This window comes from Denticeps clupeoides, chromosome 1 (genome assembly GCF_900700375.1).
Source record: "Denticeps clupeoides chromosome 1, fDenClu1.1, whole genome shotgun sequence".
Lineage (NCBI taxonomy): Eukaryota > Metazoa > Chordata > Actinopteri > Clupeiformes > Denticipitidae > Denticeps > Denticeps clupeoides.
In genome coordinates, this window is record NC_041707.1 from 35,326,155 (window position 1) to 35,346,993 (window position 20,839).

Genomic DNA, 20,839 nt, shown 5'->3' on the forward strand with positions numbered 1-20,839 from the left:
ATGAAGATACTAAAAATTACAGAAGCATAAATGCATTTTGGGAGCTGACATGATGACTCATTTGTGAATTAAATGGTGATTAAGTCTACATATGTTACAGTGATCATAATGTAACATACATGCTGTCATAAAAAAAAAATTCAGCACATTAAAAGGCTTTAGAAGCTCACAGAAGCTGTTACTATAACTAGAAATAACTATAAATAAATGCGCTGAGCTGTCAAAAGGCCGTTCAGATCGTTTTTACACTTGTATGCCACGTATATCGCAGACGTCAAGCCTTCATCCAAACTCATTAGAGTGTTGAAAGTGTAAAGTGCCTTTTAAATGTCCAGTTTTAGTTCGGGGGATAGTGAGGGATTAGACCAGGCGGTATTCGTGTGTCTGGTGCATTATTGTCGGACATGCTTTTAAGACTTTATCGCTGCTCCTGGCCCGGAGCCTATATTAGGACACGTCGTGTCCAGACTGTACACCACAGTATATCATCTTTTACATTCCGACATTAAAAAAGATGCTACTTGCACACGTGCTGTGTGGAACTGTACATTTAACCCGTTCCTCTTGAGTGTAGCAGACTAATCTTCATGACAGAACCTAGCAACCATGGAACTAGAGTACTAGTTTATGCCCTTATCCAGATAAGTAGCGCAATGTTTGTAGGCAACCGTGTGGCCAGTTATCCTGGAGTTTTCTGCGGCCTCGTACAGTTCTAAGAGCGACTTAAAATCAGTAGTTACCGGGACAGTCTCCCCCCTGGAGACACTCAGGGTTAAGTGTCTCGCTCAGGGACACAATGGTAATGAACCTGTGACTTGGTGGTCGTCTGGGTCACAGTTGAGTGTGTTACCCACTAGGCTACTACCACCCTACTAGTGCGAAGAAGTGAAAGTGAAGTGATTGTCATTGTGAAACAATGCAGCACAGCACACGGTGACTCAATGAAATGTGTCCTCTGCTTTTAACCACCACCCTCGGTGAGCCATGACAGGCGCCCCGGGGGATTACGGGGCCGCTTCCTTAACCGCTGCCCCCAAGGCCAGTTTTATTGCTTCTTTAATCAGTGTACTAATATAATAATAAAGGGGTTTTCAAATAATGAATGAAGATTTTAAAGTGGCAGGCTTGGGTTAAGGTACCCAGCATTCCACTGGAACAGCATTTACGCCCTTATCCAGAGTGACAGGGACAGTCCCCCCCCTGGAGACACTCAGGGTAAAGTGTCTTGCTCAGGGACACGTTGGTAGTAAGTGGGGTTTAAACCTGGGTATTCTGGTTCATAGGCGAGTGTGTTACCCACTAGGCTACTACCACCCCTATAGTTAGTTAATAGTTAATAGATATTCCATCATTATCAGACATTTCCAGCCACCGGGGTTGCTTACAAGATCAACAAAAAAAGTTTTCACCAAGTTAATGTCTCCCTGATGCACTTTATTTTTGGCGCGTTAATAACCCGCAGTCACTAATCGCTGCAGTAATTAACCAGGCGAGGACGCGCGGCCTGCAACTTTCCCGCGCCGAGCGGCCAATCACGTCCCGCCATGTTGGGAGCGTCCGACCAATGGGCGAGCGCGGATTCCTCCCCCGCGCCCGGGCATTGTGTCGCCACGCTGGGCGGGGGGACGGACGCCGAACAATAGAGCAGAGGTGTTCTCCGCGTCACCGAGGGGACACCCCCCGTCCCCCGGACACGGCGCATTCCGACGGGCACCCCGCCCTCCGCGGCGCGGGTCTCCGCGTCCGGTGCGCAGCGGCGGCGGCGGCGACAGTCACAACAGCGACGACGACGACGCGCACGGCGGCGTTTCACCACGGGCGACAGTAACGGGTGTCCCCGCACACGCGTGCGCGCCGTGATGTCAGGGGCGAATTTGCATGCCGACTTCCGGCCCGCCACTTTAGTTCTGCAGCAGCCGGGCGCCGGCGGGGAGGCGGCGGATCCCTTACAGATGTGGCACGGGTTCCCCCGCTGAAATCCGGAATTAAAAAAAAACTATTATATATATATTTAAATATATCTCTATATTCTCTCTCTCTCTGGCTTTTTTTTCCCCTCTCGGACCGGATTCGGCGCTGAATCACCATGCCGGAGGGCTGAGCGCTGTTGTTCTCCAAGCCGCCCGTGGACGTCCGGACTCGGCGCGACCCCGGGACCGGGATTTATGGCACTTTAAACGGCGGGATACAACAAAACAACAAAGAAAAAAAAAACCCCAATATATATACATCTATATATACATAAATAACAAAAAAAAACGCCAGGTTTTCGGTGCGATGGTTCTCAGCCCGGTGGATTCCCGGCGTCCGTTCGCACCGCTTCTCCCTGTCGTCCTCGTCCGGGGGAACTTGACTTTTTCCGGCTTCTACTAAAACTCCTGGCTCGCGGAGCCTGAGCTGCACTGGAATATTCTTCTCTCCTTCCTGTGGAATTTCAGCCTCCAGAGCTTTATTTACAGTTTTTCTTCTTCTTCTTCTTCTTTTTTTTTTAATAAAATAAAATATGACATAAACGGCGTGTTACGTGCGCGAAAGTGCGACTGGGTGCCTGCGGAGTTTCCTCCGGCGGCCCGGACACTTTCTTTTTTTTCGGAGCCCGGACTGCTCGGTTCTGAGCCGGAACCGCCATGACTCTCTGCTCCTGCGCGGCGCTGCTGCTGCTGCGCGGACTCGTCATCACTGCGGTGCTGGGCTTCGAGAGGAGCTTCACCGGCGACTTCACCGCCGCCGAGGGGCCGAGGGCAGGTAGGAGAGCCCCCCCCCCGTCCTCCGCCGGCTGCTGGGGGGCTTTATGATGGAATGTCGGGGTTACCTTGAAATGGGACGGGGGGAGGTGTCGTCTGGGGTCACAGACATCATGGACGTCGACTCGTTCACCACGAAGGGTTGCTAGTAGCCTAGTGGGTTGTGTCCCTGAGTGTGTCCAGGGGGACTGTCCCTGTAACCACTGATAAGGATAAGGGCGTCTGGTAAATGTCGTAACCTAGCAGGTAAGGAAATGGACCCGTAATCAGAAGGTTGTGGGTTCGAATCCCGAATGAAATCCCTTTTCGTGGCCGCCCGCTGCTCCCCAAGGGTGACGGGTGTCACAATGACGGTCACTTCAAGCTGCTGCAGGTCACTGAAGCCCCCACCATCACGTCAGTAGTTACGGTTTGCGGGGACAGTCCCACTGGAGACACCAGGCTCGGTTTTTAGCCCTTAATAAAGGAGCCTGTGATTTACTTCTGCCTCGGGCCTGTATCTGCCCCGCGCTCGACAGCTGTTTCCCCAATAACGCCGGGGTGTTTGATGACCGGGTACCATTTCTGATGAGCAGCAGTCTCGCCAGGAGGCCACGGACCCCTTCCACCGCGCGGCCCGGAATGCTGGGAGTGCTGAACCCACAGAAAGCTCAAGGCCAAATCCCCCCCTGTGACCAGCGTCTTTCTCTCGAGCTGTCCCCCAAGTAGGCTGCAGTGACTGGTGGATAGAAATAAAGTGCAAAGACCTGGGACACATGCCGTTTCTGTGTGGTCTAGCTCTAGACCGCATTCGTAGAAACCCAGTTCTCAAATGTCCTGACCAGAAAAGGAAAAGGCCCCTTTTCTGGAAAGAATGGCGCGTTGCTGTGACGTGTCCTGTCCCCTTTGTGTCCGTGTAAAGGTGAGATCCTGTATCCACCGCGTCGGTGTCACTCACACTTGGTGTGCTCTGCTGACTTTTTCGACGCTTGGTCAGTATTTGGCCCGTCGAGAAGATACATTTACATTTACAGCATTTATCCAGAGCGACTTACAATCAGTAGTTACAGGGACAGTCCCCCCCTGGAGACACTCAGGGTTAAGTGTCTTGCTCAGGGACACGATGGTACTAAGTGGGATTTGAACCTGGGTTCTTTAAAGCTCTTTAAACCGGAAAGGTCCGAAGTTCCTCGCCGGCTGAACCTGAACAGGTGCTCGTGTCGTGAAATTCCAGCTCCGACACAGACCAGGAGGTGGCCCGGGCATCTCCAGTTGCGGAGTGAACGTCGCAAAAAGGTCCATGTGTTCGTCTTGTGGTGAAAAAGTGGTAAATGGTACAAAACGGCAGAACAGTTTTACGTTTGAAGGGTCTTCAGTGAGGTAATTCATGTAAAACTCTTGATTGGTCGGGACGTTGTCACAGGCGCCGTGCCCAACGTCGCTGGTTCTGAATTCCCCTCATCAGGTGCTGCAGCCGTAACAACCACCTTAAACAGTTTCACTTATTAATACACAGGACGCATCATAATTAGTCCAGGCGGAGCATTTCAGCGTGTAAGAACACGCAGGAGCTCTTCTTGCCACAGCGTAATAGCACGTGGGTGTGTCCTCTCATCACGCCTTACATTTACAGCATTTACCAGACGGCCTTATCCAGAGCGACTTACAATCAGTAGTTACAGGGACAGTCCCCCCCCCTGGAGCAACTTAGGGTTAAGTGTCTTGCACAGGGACACAATGGTAGTAAGTGGGATTTGAACCTGGGTCTTCTGGTTCATAGGCGAGTGTGGTACCCACCAGGCGACTACCACCCTTCACGCCTTTCATTCCAGATGTGATAGGAGCAGCGTTGCGTCACGGCCTGTGGGATGTGACCGAGGGAATCCCGTCCACGCCTGGCCCGGTGGGAGACCCATTTCCCCCCTGACGCGCGGCACGCGGGTCAGAGGGCGCCGTTGAATGCGCTCGCGGGAACGGGCTCCCGTCCTCCCAACTTCCTGTCCAGTCTGGACAAAAGGTCACCGCTCTGCCATTTTGCAGGATGCGGGGGTCAGGGGTCAGTTTAGGATCGCCGTTGGTGGGTGGGCGGCAGGACAAAAGGGGTCACTGTCGTGTGACTGCCCTGTGTTCGGCCCCAGCTGGCTATGTTCGAGAGAGTTTCCAGGTCATGTGGTTCGAATGTCATTGTTGTCATGTAAACTACGGGTGGGAATCACGGACCTTTCATCATAATAACTGTATGAAGTAGGATGTAGTCTTTTAAAGAGCAGAATTGTGCATTTTCGTACAAATGTAATGGTTGTTTTTAATCAGTCGTTGCTACTTTACGATAAACATGACATGAAGTACAGGCCATGGTTTCCTCCCGCTCTATTCCGAGCGTAAAATGCATAAATACCTGACGCTAGAAGATGTCAGTCATGTTTCACGTGAGGAGGTGTTGCCATATATTGCCATTGATTAATTGTCCAACCGCTAATTAACTATTGACTAATCGACTAATTAAGTATTTTGAAAGGCTGTCAAGAAAGGAGGAGATGCAGATGCTAAAAAAAAAAAAAAAAATCTGAAATAAATGATTGATATCGGTTGTCATCCTTGGCACACATGTCCCTACAGTCTCCACTTGTGTAGGTATTTTTTGATATTAATCATCTGGGAGGGGGCGTGGGGGCTGTGAGTCACCCCTGTTTTAAACTTTGTTTGCAAAAGTTCATCTTCTGGTGGTTCTAGATAACTGCACACCGACAAAAAGTGCCGTGTGGGTCGTTTGATGGTCCTCTCCAAGGTGCAGAGAACTAGCAGACACCCAAGTGCGATGTAGGGCCGAGAGACGTCGTAGTTTTGTGAGATTGTGCTTTAGGGCACGTTGCACGGCCTTATCCTGTTCTTGTCGCACATACGCAGAGACCAGCAATCGACGTTTCTGTTTCTGAGGAACTGCCGCCGGCCTCTCCTCGCGGTAGGAGGTTACCGCCATTCGGGGGGATGTTTAGCTGAAGGCACGTGTCCAGAAGCAGGGGGGGGGGACTCTGATTACAGGCACCTATTAAAAAACCTGCATGTGTGCTATTGAATTATTCGCGTATGAATCAGATACGTACCACGGCCATGGCAGGGATGGCAGAGATGATCGAACGTGTTGGCCGTGCGGGAACATGGACTTCCTTCCCTCCTAATGCCTCTGTGTACTTATCCCGTTTAGTGTTTAAACAAAGCAAAGTGTTCCCTGCCTCTAAGAGGGACACTTACTCCCGAGGACAATCGCCTGAGAAATGATGGCCCTCGGAGGATCCCAAAGACAACCGGAGTTTTTTTTTTTTAGAAGGGTCCATCAGGCTGGAATGCTGAGGTCTTCACTCTTTGCAAATGTTGAATCTTGCCTTTGTTTCTTTACACAGTTCAGAACATTTTGGTTGGATCTTTTTCTTCCTTATTTGACCACTTTGATAATAAATTTGATAAAATGCACAGTGCAATCTTTTTGCTATTTTGAGTAGACTTATATTGACACTGGCCGGAAATTGGTCAGTAAGGTTGATAGATCACCTGACTTGTCATGACTTGTGGTGAAAGTGGCAGAGGAAACATATAGATAGTAGTAGATATTATCTTTGTACGAAGAAATTGTTGGGAAGAAAATGAATTTGTCCATAATAATATGGAACTGTTAATCATGTACTAGATTGAACAATCCCACGGAGAAAAGATTGTGGATTGCTTGGAGACGACTTGTGTCCCGGAATCTTTATCAGAAGAAAGAGAGAGACCAGTTCTTTTGTGTTTCCCAAGTCATCCTAAATTATTCCTAAAATATATTTGGTGCTATTATTTTTATTAAGGGCTGTGCTGTTATCAGAGGTTTCATTCAAGCACAGCAGTGGGTGAACTAGCGACTTACAGTTGTCACCACGCCCCATGCGCTACGCATTATTCAGTGTATAGAAATAGGGCCCCTACTGTTTTTTTAATAAAGCTTTTGCTGAAGGCCTGTACAGATGTTCCTCGCCGTAACGGAGGTCATTTTTTTGCTTCTTGAGCTGTTTGTCTCAATTGTCTGTCTTGCTTTGGTTTAACCCAAACATCATCATTAGTGGAGTAATGCCATAGATATTTAGTCTAAAATCAGTTATGGACGTGTATGGAATTTGTTGATATATCTGTGGATATATCCGAAGTAACGATTTAAAAGCAGGATTTGTCGCGATTAAGATCAAAGTCATACCGTCTGATGTCACCCTGTGTCCGATATGTCACTGAAGCTTTGAGTACCGGCCATTCCCTCCAGAGACGGTATGTGAGGGTCTTTGGAGAGAGCGCAGAGAGGGGTTAGCAGACAACAGCTGCATCCGATTCCGGAGAAGGGATCTGGGGACGTGAAGAGCCCTAATAGGGAGAGTCACGGAAGAGTGGGGCCGGTGTATTTTTAAAAGCTCTGTTAATGTTTTCCGATAAGATCTGGTGGCGTGTAATCACAATCTGGGACCATGATGACCCTGTGGTGACACTGTTTCTGAGTGCGGCGTGTTCTTCATAGCTTTTGCCTGGCATCATCGTGTGTCCAGACTCTGGAAGCCAATTGGATTTGCAATGGCATCCGTGACTATTTCTTCGTATTCATGGTGGGATGCAGTGGTCCAGTGAGAACTGGTGTCACAGCACTGGAACCTGGGCTTTGGTCCACTGACCAGTGAAAGTGAAGTGATTGCCATTGTGATACACTGCAGCACAGCACACGTGCACACAACGAAATGTTTCCGCTGCTTTTAACCATCGCCTCAGTGGCACCTTGGCGGATCGGGATTCGAACCGGCAACCTTCTGATTACGAATAATCCACCACTGCCCCAGTCTAATAATACATATATTTTTAAGGTGTGCTGACCAGCCTTAATTTATTTAAATTGTCAGAAGAATTCAGTGCAAGTGACCAAAAGGAAGCATAATGATACGGTGGTTATTACACAATGATGTCCTTTAAATCACTGTATGCAGGCCGATTTAGATCATTATCCGGTAGACGTATCACAAGCAAACTAATGATGTCATTCAGCCATGAACATCATTGAAATAATCTTGCTGATCAGGTGATGTGAAACGCAATATTGACTTACAACATTTAAAGTGTTTATTGCAAATTCGTCATACGGATTGACCACACTAACAGTAGACTTTACCAGCGACCGTTGCAAGTGACGCCTTATATGTTTGTTAAATGGACAGGATCTGGAGGTGGATTTATAGGCTTCTGAAAGGAGGTCATGCCACCCGGAATAAAGGGTGGCCGCCCTCGTCGTGTTTGCATTGCGCCGACCGCCTGTGTGAGTCACATGCTGGACCCAGGCAATGGACCGAAATTTATTTATCGTCCACTTTAGGGACACCAGAAAAGAGTGTGCGCTTTGCTTTCCTGTGCTGGGAACTGGCAAATGGTCTCGGGGGGCCTAGCGGTTAAGGAAGCGGTCCCGGAATCAGAAGGTCCCCCCACACTGCTCCCCGGGTTAAAAGCAGAGGACTCGTTTTGTTGTGTCACCGTGTGCTGTGCTACAATCACTTCACTGTCCGCTGGCTGTGTGATTCCTTTTTTTATCCAAAATGAGGAGGAGCACAGAAAAGAGTCGCTGAGTTAAGTGTTGAAGTCTTTTTACGTGTCCTCTCGTGGATTAAATGGTCATCCCTTTAACTGGCCCGCATCTTCAAACTGGTGGCTCCGGAGGGCAACAGGGGAAAACTGGGCCACCGCACTCACCTCCTCGGCTGTTTCTGGTGCAATTAGCTCCGCCTCCTGGGTCTTTTGTCGTCCTGGAGGTCCTGTCGTGGCGACTTTGTAGCGATTTTTCAAGGCCGGTGTGCCCTGCTTGCAGATCGCTCTGTAGATGTCATGAATACGGCGGGGTCACGTTAATCAGCGGCAGAATGCCTCTGGGCTCTCCGTCCTCAGCTGATATCAGTGGTGCATCAGGCGGCCACTTCCGCCGGGAGGTCACCGGGTAGCCCACTGCCCCGGGGCTAAAAGAAGGAGAGGATCTGCGGCGTTAATTCACTTATGACAATAGCAGCGGCTGGTCACTGGCAGCTGTGACATGCCCTTCAATGAGGAGCACACACACACACACACACTGCTGTACTGTAGTCTTCATTCATTACTTTTTCACAGCTTTTGCTCAAAATGCCTGTTAGGTCACAGGCCTGTGGCTTCAGAACAAGACACGTTTCTCAATCTGTCATTCTAAAGTACAGTACAGGCCAAAAGTTTGGACACACCTTCTCATTCAATGTGTTTTATTTATTTTCATGACCATTTACATTGGTAGATTCTCACCGAAGGCATCAAAACTATGAATGAACACATGTGGAGTTACCTGACCTCCACAGTCACCGGACCTGAACCCAATTGAGATGGTTTGGCGTGAGCTGGACCCCAACAAATGCTAAACACCTCTGGGAACTCCAAGAGTGAATGCCAAGAGTGTACAAAGCAGTAACCAAAGCAAAGGGCGGCTATTTAGAAGAAACTAGAGTATAAAACATGTTTTCAGGTATTCCACTTTTTTTTGTACGGAAGGGCAGTGGAGCCACAGTGTCCGGGTTAGTTTTACAGACTCATGGCGACTCATGGCAATCTGACATTTGACACGAACTGTCCAAAATACTCTCCTCCAACTGTGTCCTTGGTTACACTTTTCTCAGATATCGTTTAAAAGTCATGTAAATTACAGATGACGATCTACACCCGAACCTGATGGAGGCCATTTTACTCGGCCTCGGGCTACCAAGAACTTGGAGGAAGAAGCACTGTTGTTTAAGTTAAGCTTTTCTGGGTTGTCATAAATTTAGTTTAACAATATTTTGGTAAATTTGAGTTTTTGTGAATCCCTCCTCCTGCTCATCGGTTTTGCTGGCTCCTGGTTATAATATTAGAGTGAAGCAGGAGTGGGGGCGTCCTGTGCTGCGGACCCCCGCCTGCGAGTGCGACAGTGGGGGGGGACGGAGTTTGATTTCTCACATGACTGGACCAGGACGAAGGGGGATATTTTGGACTGGGACAGCGATGCCCTCTGATTTCAGGGACTTTCCCTTCTCGTGTGCCGATTCTTGGGGGTGGCGGTAGGAGGTTGGGTCGAGTCTTGGCTGCCCGGATGGGTGGGGGTGCATTTCTGTAGTTTTCTGTCGCTGTCACACACGGCCTGATCCGATTTTGCTCAACTGGAGGCTGGGCTCATCATTTGAGTAGAGAAGGAGCTGAAATGTAGTATTCGAACTGGGGACTGTTGGGTATGCAGAGCATCTTGCCTTTCATACAATTCATACCGGTACAGGCTGGTGTGAAATTTGGTGTCAATCTCATAGTAGGGCTGCGCGGTATAAATGGTACAAACGGTATAAACAGTATAAACAGTATGCGAAATAAAGTTGGCCAACGGGAGAGATCTATCGCCATGTGTCTGTCTGTGACTTAGAGCGACGGCTCGGATGAGAAATGTGACATGACAAATCACTTGTTTTGTCACTAAAACCCATAGGGGGGGATGGAGCTGAAAAATTCTACTGGAGCCCAAGACCTTTTTAGAATCAATACTATGAAATAGGGTTGTACGAGGAATTTAACGGTAGACGGTATATACAGGGTGGGCCATTTATATGGATACACCTTAATAAAATGAGAATTGTTGGTGACATTGAACACATTTTATAAGTGGTCAGAAACTTGTAAATAACTCATGAAAGAAAAAAATGTTATGTTAAAACCAAGCACACTATTGTTTTTCTTGTGAAATTACCAATAAATTTGATGTGTCGATTTTTGTGTGTATTCTCCTTCGGCTCTATCTTCGATGTTCCGGTTGTTCTTGTTAAATAGATCATGTTTGGGTCTATTGCCCCAAAAAGATCTAAATGACGGACTCGATGTGGTATATTTTGGACATGTTCAGGAATGTCGGATTCAGGATTATTTATTAAAAAAGCTGATAATGTATCTTCATGTTTGGTTTGGTAGCAGCGGTGGTTCCAAGATGTCTCTTAAAGAGACATCAAGTTTGTGACGTTTGCTGACAGCGCCAAACTGGGTGTAGCTGGAAATAAAAAAGTTGTGGTCTACAAAATGAATAATAATATAAGTTTTGGGAGATTTCTTTATGATGCATGTATTTGTGCCATGAACTCTTCCAGTTTTAATCTCTGTATATAAATACATCATTAAAGGTTAATAAAGGTTAATAAAAATATTCACACACAAAAAAGAGGTACCAACAGCCCTTTCTAATTTACATGAATTTATTTGCGTAAATCTCAAGGACGAACTTGAGATACAGTAGAAAATCATTCACAAGTCACAGATCCGTGCAACGCTCATGAGCGCTGTGAATAATGCGGCCGTCGTGCTCAGGGGGACCAGGAGGTGTTCGGCTGCCTTGTCACCAAGGCCGACACCCTCAAACCCGCACAGACATGCACTTTCATCAACTTCCTGACTGACGGCCGCCGTCAAACGCTTCTGGAGGGACGACAGCAGTGCTTCCAAATGGACGGTGCAGGATTGCACGGATGTCCTCTCTTGGACCCTTTCAGGTTAAGGGAAGAACCCATGATGCTCTTCTCTGCCGCTGGAGAGGAAGTCCTAACAGTTAAACAGGAAGGTCACGTGAGGTGAAGGGTGGAGAAGATCCGCCTCTCCTCTGCCCGTTTCTGAGCGATTGTCTACATTCCATTCATGTCCCAGTCGGGACGTTTGAGGGTGCGTAGGCAGGCTGAGTGTGTGTAGGAAAGCTAAGAATAGTAACGATTGATGTTTATCATGCGTTTGCCTGGTCCAAAAATAAGCTTCGCAGCAATCGGCGTGCTGAACGAACGTCTGCTGTGGGGCCTGAGCGGGAAGGGACGCTGTGATCTGTGTGTGTTCTGGCTGACCCTGCTGGTCAAATGGCCTCGGCCGATGTCCGCCGGGGTCCGGCTGTATCATCCCAGTCCAGCTCTCGGGCTGCGTCGTGCACATTTTTTCATGCGCTGAAGCCGCGCTGGTAGGGGGAAGTGGATCATTAATCAGAGGGTTGCAGAGCCCCTCAGGACCTCAGACGACCTCGGCTTATCGTCGTACAAACTGTGAAGCTCTGCCTGTGATTCGTACAGCTTGTTCATGGCAAAACCCATTACTGTTCGGAGACTCCAGGAAAGCAGCCCCATCGACTTTATTTTTTCATGGAATTAAAGCATGGGTGCCGCCAGCAAGTCCTGGAAACTTTGTTTGCTTTTATATCGGTCTAAGTTGTCCTCTAATACCCTAATACCCTCAAACCGATCCAGTCCCACAGTGAAATTTCCCCAGGACATATTGTTTTGGTGTGTGTAGCTTTAAATGCTAATGAGGAGGAGAGAGGCGGGACGAGGAGGAGAGCAGCCTATAGAAGTTGAGGGGGCAAATTACAGCATCAACATCATTCACCGACCACAGTGTTTGGTGCAAAACAGGAAGTCGTGACTGCGCTGTGACATAAGTAACACATCTATTGTATCTCAAGGAGCATATTAGTCCTCAGGAGCATGAGGAGGGGACGACATAAGGGGGACAAATTCCAGATCCGACCTGCCGCTCTCTGAACGGCGAAGCAGAACGGCCAAAGCACACTTTACACCTATCGCCATTTGTAGCCACTGCAGGACCATAGACAGGCTGGGGGAACTCGTATTAATGTTAAATAATCCCACAAAGGGACATTTTCACTTTAACCTTTGGGGCAGTGGTTGGCCTAGCGGGTAAAGAAACTGACCCGTAATCAGAAGGTTATTGTTTCGAATCCCGATCCACCACGGTGCCACTAAGGTCCCCTTGATCAAAGCACCGTCCCCACACACTGCTCCCTGGGCACCTGTCATGGCTGCCCACTGCTCACCAAGGGTGATGGTAAAAAGCAGAGGACACGTTTCGTTGTGTGTAGTGTTTCACAATGACAATCACTTCACTTTCACTTTTGCAATGTGTATGATTTTTTCCGGCTAGGGGGCAGTATTTAACCCAAAAATGGCTCACCACTGTCTTAATAAATATTCATTGACAGGATATTGGCCTGAACTGTGCTTGTGCCTAACAGGGACATTGTTGCACAGGCACAATTGTTGGTCCGTGATTCATAAACCACCCAATCCTGCAAATGTACAAAAGGACAATAACAAGCAATCAGGATAGATTGGGTTCCAACAGGATTCACTGGGATACGGTTTCATTTTCCCACTGTTCTCTCCTCTAATAATTTAATAGTGCGACTTCTACTTAGAACTTGTCACTTACTCCCCTTTTTAGGTGCACAGTCAGCAAATACGGCCTTCACTTAACATAATGTTGGAAGCATTATTTGATTTTTTTCTACGCAGTTTTGATAATTTTTGATAATGAACTTATAATGAACTAATGATTATGTTTCAATTCACGCTATTCATGTTTTGTCATCAACTTTGATGATTTGATTTGTCCTATAGAGGTGATGGGGCATTCGGGGAAATGATGTCATCAACACCATTCACCAGTCACAGATCGACATTTTCACCAATCACAGACAGGCTTTTTCAAGATAGGGGGCCTTTAAAGAGCACGTCCTAGGGGTCACTTTTGTGTTACTTGTGCACTATTACTTTTATGCACTATCGACCAACGAAAACCACCCACAAGCTGCTGTGCTTCCTCCCTCTGACTCTTGAGGGGGACGGGGGAGTGGCATCAAGGGCAACAACGTGCAATGTGATAGGCCGAGACAAGGAAGGTTTCGGTGCCCTTTTCCATCACGGTGACGTTTCACGCGGGTCAGTGGCAAGAAACGTGAGGCCCGCCTGTCGGGGACCACATCCTTTTCCTCTAGGGCCCTGTGTGTACACATAAGGAAATGTTCACACACAACTTCATCCGGTCATCCAGGCCATCCTGCTTCCTGCTGAGGAGCTCAAATACATCAAAACCTTCAAACATCTGCTGCCAGTTTACATAATGGTCACCATTTCATCTCAGACCTAAAGTTAAAGCTTTTTTAAAGTGATTGTTTTTATCATTGTGATAGCGAAAAGAGCGCACGGTGACACAATGAAATGTGTCCTCTGAATCGAACCCATCGCCCTTGGTGAGCAGTGGGCAGCCATGAAAGGCGGGAAGCAGTGCGTGGGGACAGTACCTTGCTTAAGGGGACCTCGGTGTCACCTAGCGGATCGAGATTTGAACCCGCAACCCTTCGTTTACGAGTCCGCTTCCTTATCTGCTAGTTCAGAACCGTACTGCAAGCAAGAACACTAGATTATCGGATATCGTTTGGTAGAACAGAAAAAACGTTCACCACAGCCGTGCACCATTTACTGGTTGGTGCTGGGTCAGTGGGAGCCGTGGAGTGGGGTGAGTTTCTGTGCCACGACCCACTGTCGTTTTGTGGTTGACGCTGGGGTGGTTGTGGAATAGCATTTTTTTTCTTCAATCGAGTCCAAACCACGCGTCTTCACTAGTCTGCGGCGGACCGGTATCCAGGACAGGAAGTGGCCGCCGCCCGATAGTCTGTTAACACTGTAAACAAGACATGAGCATGCATGAGACTATCGCTCGTATTTACATTTAGACTGTGTGCTGTGTGACATTACGCAGGACGCAATCTTCCGCCTGTCCATACGTCGGTTCCAGTTCTGAAGAAGGGAACTGCCCCTTCGGGAGAGTCGCAAATTTTAATACAGGAATGTTTAGTCGTTATTTTAGTTAATATTCTACATACGCACAGGGGAAAATGTGTTAGTATTTGCATTAATGACTCTTTTCCCTTTTTTTAATGTGAATTTTTGTGTCAAGGCTGTGATGTAATATCTGTTTGCATTGGAGCATGGCAAAAGAGTAGCAAGCCTGTGTCTCCATCTTGATCAAATTCAAGGTGAACCGTCAAGGTCAGCGCATTCACTTTTGTAATAAACATGTTTCAGCCAATGAGAAGGGGGTATTCGGTAAGACCATGATGTAAGCAGGGATTAAAAATCATTTAATGTAGTTCAGGACAGGAAGGTCATTTTTTGTCTCTTGTCTCATTAATAACCGGTTAGAGTGATATCGAAGTATTGCTAATAACATTATTTTACCAGGCCAGGTGCTTATAAAAAAAAAAATATATATATATATATATTTCAATGGCCACATTGGCATCATACCAGCAACATAACTGGTACAAATGTTTGCCAGACATGAAATAATGTAAATGTACCACTTCATTGGAGGGGTATCTGTGATGAATGGGATTTCACTTCCATGTTGTTTTGCCTGTTTTTTTCCCCCTTCTCATTATTATCAATAATATTGCAAGAGTTATTTGGAAAAATTAATAATGTTATTTAATGATTATCTAGAATTGAAAATGAAATTGTTACCCTGGATCAGCTAAAACCAAGTTTTCAATTACGTTCTTCCCAAAATTAGGTTTTGTTTATATAGTTTTTGTCTTTCTGGTACTACTTTTAACAATTTTTAGATCTAAAAAATAAATAAATAAATAAAATATATACACACACACACACACACACACACATATATATATACATACATACATATATACATATATATATTGGATTTAAACCTTTAAACTGAGGTTATCGTATGAATAAGTGTTAGTTTAGATGATATCGTCGGAGTGGCCGGGCAATCCCGCGGTGTACACCTCGTGTTCCGGCCTTGATCCGTGCATTCCTGGGGCAATGAGGCGCTCGCCACCTCTCCTTTTCTGGAAGATAGTGGCCCGTGTGCCTCCTCGGAGCTTTGCCTGCTTTCGGCCCATTCTGCCTCACCTCCCTCCAGTGTGCCCCACGCCGGGGATTATGGGTACGCGGGAGGTGCGCGGTCGGTTTGTTCTGCCTTTTTTTGGTGGTGCACGAAGGAAAAGCCGAAAGGTCCATTTGGATGAGTGCAGTCAATCGTCAATCGGGTCAGTTCTTCAGGCCTTAAATGACTCTTCCTAACAACCTCTTTATTCGAAACACCTCCCCGCCATTTTAATCAGGCGCCATGTACGTTCCAACAGGGTTTGGGCGTAGCAACGTTTTCAGCACTACTGTCGTACGTGGATGTTGTCGGTGTTGACCATCAGAAGCTCCTCTGCTGGGTAGAAAACGGTCCGCCACGCGTGAAAATCCCCACAGTCTGACCTCATCCAAAAGTGGCGTTGTGAAGAGAGATTTGGGGTATTTTGGGGCGTAAGGTACGTTCATCTATTGCCTGTTGGCTCGTTTGATGTGGAAGTGTCGTAAAGTCTCGATGAAATGAAAAGAGGGTGCGCTGACCTGGTCTTGCTGACTTTAGGACATCTTTTATTTAAACATTTACGTTACATTTACGGCATTTACCAGACGCCCTGATCCAGTGTGACTTACAATCAGTAGTTACAGGGACAGTCCCCCACCCCTGGAGCAAATTTTAGGGTTAAGTGTCTTGCTCAGGGACACAAAGTAAGTGGGACTTTAACCCGGGTCTTCTGGTTCATAGGCGAGTGTGTTACCCACTACTACCACCCTAAACGTGAGGATCTGATGAGTTACCGTAGCACCGTACTTGTTACCTAGTACAAGTTGTGCCTTGTTGACGTAGGGAAGGGGAAAAAAGCCCCCGAAGTGGGTTCGCATGTTAGCCCGCGACCCTTTAAACTGCTGGTGCCGCTGCTGGTGTAGTTTACCTTAGAGGTGGTTCTGTGGATTTAACTTGTGTGCGTGTGTGTGTGTGTGTACACACACTTGACCTTGCACACATGCGTGTGTGTGTGTGTGTGTGTACTGTAGCGCTTTGGCCTTTTTTCATGTGTAATTAAGCATTAAGCAATTACGTAAGTGGCTGTGTGTACTGATGTGCGTGACAAAAATGTATCATGACATACGGCATATTAATGAAACTAAGACACCGGGTCGAGAATACAGAAAAAATAGGTTTTGTGTGTGTGTGTGTGTGTGTGTGTATCACTCCCTCCTCCTATAGCTGCTGGTTAAGGGATAATGATATTTGTGTCTTAATAGCTGCTGATGAGTTGTAATACTAGACCCTTGAGAACGTGGGTTTTTTTTAGCCCTTTTTTTTCCTCGCCAGATGGATTCGCGTGAGTTACGGCGCCGGTATCGGCCCGAGCTCTGAGCACTATTAATCCCATCAGACTGCGACTCCACTGCAAAGCTGTTTAAAGGAACTGAGCCACATGGACTTCGATGGAATGCCCGCGAAGTTTGTTTCATTAAGGGTTTCAGTCGAGAAGCTGCCTGTTGACCTGTGAATGAATATGTGTGAACTCAATCGGACGAGAACTAAAAAAAAATAATAAAATATACATTAATGAAAGTAATTTTATTTCTTTATGATACAGCATGGCAGGACACACGGTGACACAACGAAACGTGTCCTCTGCTGTTAACCATCACCCTTGGGGAGCATTGGGCAGCCATGACAGGCGCCCGGCACCTTGGCGATTCGGGATTTGAGCCGGCAACCCTTCGGTTAAGAGTCCACTTGCTTAACTGCGAGGCCAGTGCAAAAGTTTTAGGCAGGCATGGAAAAAATGCTGTAAACTAATAAACAAATTCTACACATGCATAAAGGCAGGGGTTTTATAGTAATTTTGCCAGTTTCATGAATAGTGGACCTTTTATGAAAATAATATTCCCATTCTTGTTTCATTGAATTTGTGTAAGCGCGTTGAGAAATACTGTACGTGATTATGGGCTATATAAGAAATAAATGCTGCTGTTGTTGTCGAAATGGTTAACTTTGCTTGTTTTTCCAGTTGGCATTAGACATTTGATGTAAATTGGAATAGGTTTCTTTTAGCATCAATTAGCAGCTGGTGGTGTTTGGTTGGTTGATAGTAAACCTGGGCTGTCCGACCTGCTATGAAGATATTTTTGTCATCTTGTAGCAATGTCTTTAAACCCCTAACAAAACAAAACCCTATGACACACACACACACACACACACACACACAACTATTAACACAGGACCCGTATAGTATTTAGGGCACACCATGCCAATGTGGGTGCTGTGCCCCTCCCTGCACACGGTAAAGCCTCTCAGGATCTATTGGCATTACTGTACACTTGTAATTATAGCAAATTCATTCTGAACCACACACACACACACACACACTCTGTAATGAGTTTTATTTGGCAAAATGGCCCCTCCCCTAAAAAAATATATAGGTTAATTCTGTCCAGCCACCCAAACGGCTATTTGAACCCGTATCATCTTACCCTCCCCTGAGACACAGCGTTCTGCACAGGGTGTAAGGTGTGTGTGTGTGTGTGTGCGTGCGTGTGTATTTTCGTGTGAAGTAAAGACACTGTAAGCCCCCCTCATGAAAAAAACCTCACCCACCGGCTCCCCTCTGTCTATCTATAAAACCCATATATCCATCTCTCCTGCTGGTATCTCCTTACAGGCCGCTGCCAGTATCGGTGGCCATGTTCTCTGCATTCTGTGGAACATCGCTGGAATTATGCAACACATGCTCGTTCCGAGTAATCGAAACAGCAAAGATTGCCGCCGACGTCCGCAGGGACGTGTCTTTAACGGGACGGCAAGCAGCCTTCCGATGGGGATTTGATGTGATTTGAGCCTAGTTTTATTTTACAGTGTGATAAGGATTCTGGGAAGTGAAGGCAATTGGATGGTCGGAGTGCGGAAGCCTGATGCCGAGTGTGGCGGAGAGGTGTCAAGAACACACAGCGTCTCAGTACAGTACAGAACGTTATGTACAGAAAGAGGAAGAGGGCGTGCGTGTGTGTGTGTGTACGTGTGTGTACGTGTGTGTGCGTACTGACCGAATTCAATACTTGTTTTGCCGGCTTTCAATAGAAATAGTTTTCTAGATTTCTTCCAGTATTTCATGTTGCGTCTTCCGTCATTCTTTAACACTTCTGTGCCTTTGCTGTACGGACTTCCGAATTTCTGATGCTGGCGTCGTTCCCTCCTTTCGGTGACATCTGTATGCTAATTCCGCGGTTCTCAAACTTTTCATGTCAAGCACCACCTCCAAAAAATATTTGAGTACCAGCGCTGCGACCCGCATTGAAAACCAGCAGCACAGGGCCTGAGGATATGATTTGTGCTAAACTTGAGAATAATAGCTGCACAGTAATTTAACACAACGGGCACTTTTTTGTTAATCTCAGCATGTAGCGAAGAGCCAGTTCGGCGCCAGTTCAAAAATAATGTCCGCTTCCTGGGGTTTAAACAGTTTGAGAAACAGGGCGTTAATTCATACGAGATCCTCTCGGCTTTTTCACTTTCAGCTTTGGCCATCCAGCTGAATAATTACGAAGCTGAGTGCACGTTTCCTGTGAGCACGACAGGCGCGGAAGTGCGCTGAATTTTTTGGGGATGTCTCTTGAGGTGTTGTTAATGTTACGCCGATTTCACAGGAAACTGGACACAAAAGCGTGCCAAAAAGAGGCCGTCTCGCCACCTTTTGTCATGGCAGCCACCCATACAGTACAGGCCAAAAACTTGGACACACCTTCTCATTCAATGTGTTTTCTTTATTTTAATGACCATTTACGTTGGTAGATTCTCACTGAAGGCATCAAAACTATGAATGAACTCATGTGGAGTTATGTACTTAACAAAAAAAGGTGAAATTACTGAAAACATGTTTTATATTCTAGTTTCTTTGCTCTGGTTACTGCTTTGCACACTCTTGGCATTCTCTCGATGAGCTTCAAGAGGTCGTCACCTGAAATGGTTCTCCTTCCCAGAGGTGTTTAGCACTTGTTGGCCCCTTTGCCTTTTCCCATAGACAAATAGCAGCAAATGCATAGATGTAGAATAACATATTCATATTTCCAATGACGCGTCTCACAATCTAGTGATGTTGTGTGATTTTTTTTCTCCCTTTCCTGTGATCTGCTGCAGGACAATGTCATTTACAAATTAAGATGTGTGTGTGTGTGTGGCTTCTTTGTACTGTGGCTGCTTGGTTTATGCAAAACCAATAATCACTATTACATTGGCAATTTCTTTTTTTTTTTTAAAGATCAAGGATTGAACATTGGATAAATGTTATCTCATGTTGGTTTTTTTTAATCGTTAAAATAGAAATGCCACTTTTTTTGAGCATGGGACTTGTTCGCTAGTGTTAGGCCAAAGGCACCCTCAGGATTTGCATGGAGGATTTCCTTCACCTTAAAAAGGAGAAACGATCCAGCCGCAACACACGGCGCTGCACTCAGCGGCAGTATGAAAAATCCGGCCTTTTTTTGACTCCGCCCCGCTGTGAGCGACGGAGCCGAGTTCATCAGCAGGCCTCGACGCCACTTCATTCATCCCTCCCGGTCCCTCCGTTCGTCCAGGCCCAGGACGTTTCCTGCCGCTCCCGCGTCCCGCCCGGCGCTTTTCAGCGTGTTAGTGGAAGTGAGAGGAGATGTTGGGAAGAAGCCTAATGTAAGCAGAGGGAGACGCATGATCGCTCTTCTCCTCAAGTGCAGCTTCATAGCAACTCAAAAGAGTTCCGATCCTTCCCTCTGATATCATCGCCGGGGGGTGTGAGCCTTTTCCTTTTTCCACAGATGAGAGGGGACAAGAGAACTGTGGCATTCTGGGGGATTGTGCACTCCTGTGGACATATACAAAAAATAAAGTCTGTTTATTTGCATTTTACATTTACAGCATTTACCAGACGCCCTTATCCAGAACGACTTACAATCAGTAGTTACAGGGACAGTCCCCCCCCCTGGAGACACTCAGGGTTAAGTGTCTTGCTCAGGGACACAATGCTAGTAAGTGGGATTTGAACCTGGGTCTTCTGGTTCATAGGCGAGTGTTTTACCCACTAGGCTACTATACGATACACTTTCCTCCGTTCTAGTGAACTTGACTTTGTTGGTTCAGGATCCTTCTTTATATTCTATACTTCTGACGGTATTTGATTCCGCTGAAATGGTCACAAATAATTTCTGTAAGCGTGTCCCATTCGCCCTGTCTCATGTCCCCTTGCAACAAACACTCATTGACCGTCCCGGGACACTGGGCGCAGTATTAGAACACCTTGCACCTGCTATTGTACCTGTTAATGTGTCAGTTCTTACCCATCAGCTGACACCACCGAGAATCTCACCTGGTCAATGCTGCACAAAAGCAGCCGG

The 20,839-nt window shown here is 46.8% G+C and overlaps 1 protein-coding gene across 4 annotated transcripts in view; it reads left to right on the forward strand.

Moving 5' to 3' along the window:
- Positions 1–1,610: 1,610 nt before the first annotated feature.
- Positions 1,611–20,839, forward strand: part of stim2b (stromal interaction molecule 2b) — a 39,476-nt gene continuing 20,247 nt past the window's right edge. For 2 of the 4 annotated variants that reach the window (XM_028974257.1, XM_028974286.1), the window contains exon 1: positions 1,612–2,745. In XM_028974257.1, the coding sequence (XP_028830090.1) occupies positions 2,628–2,745 (118 nt within the window). In that variant the 5' untranslated portion in view covers positions 1,612–2,627. Of the gene's footprint in view, positions 2,746–20,839 lie in introns of all 4 variants that reach the window. The other 2 variants (XM_028974266.1, XM_028974275.1) reach the window with 2 other exon arrangements.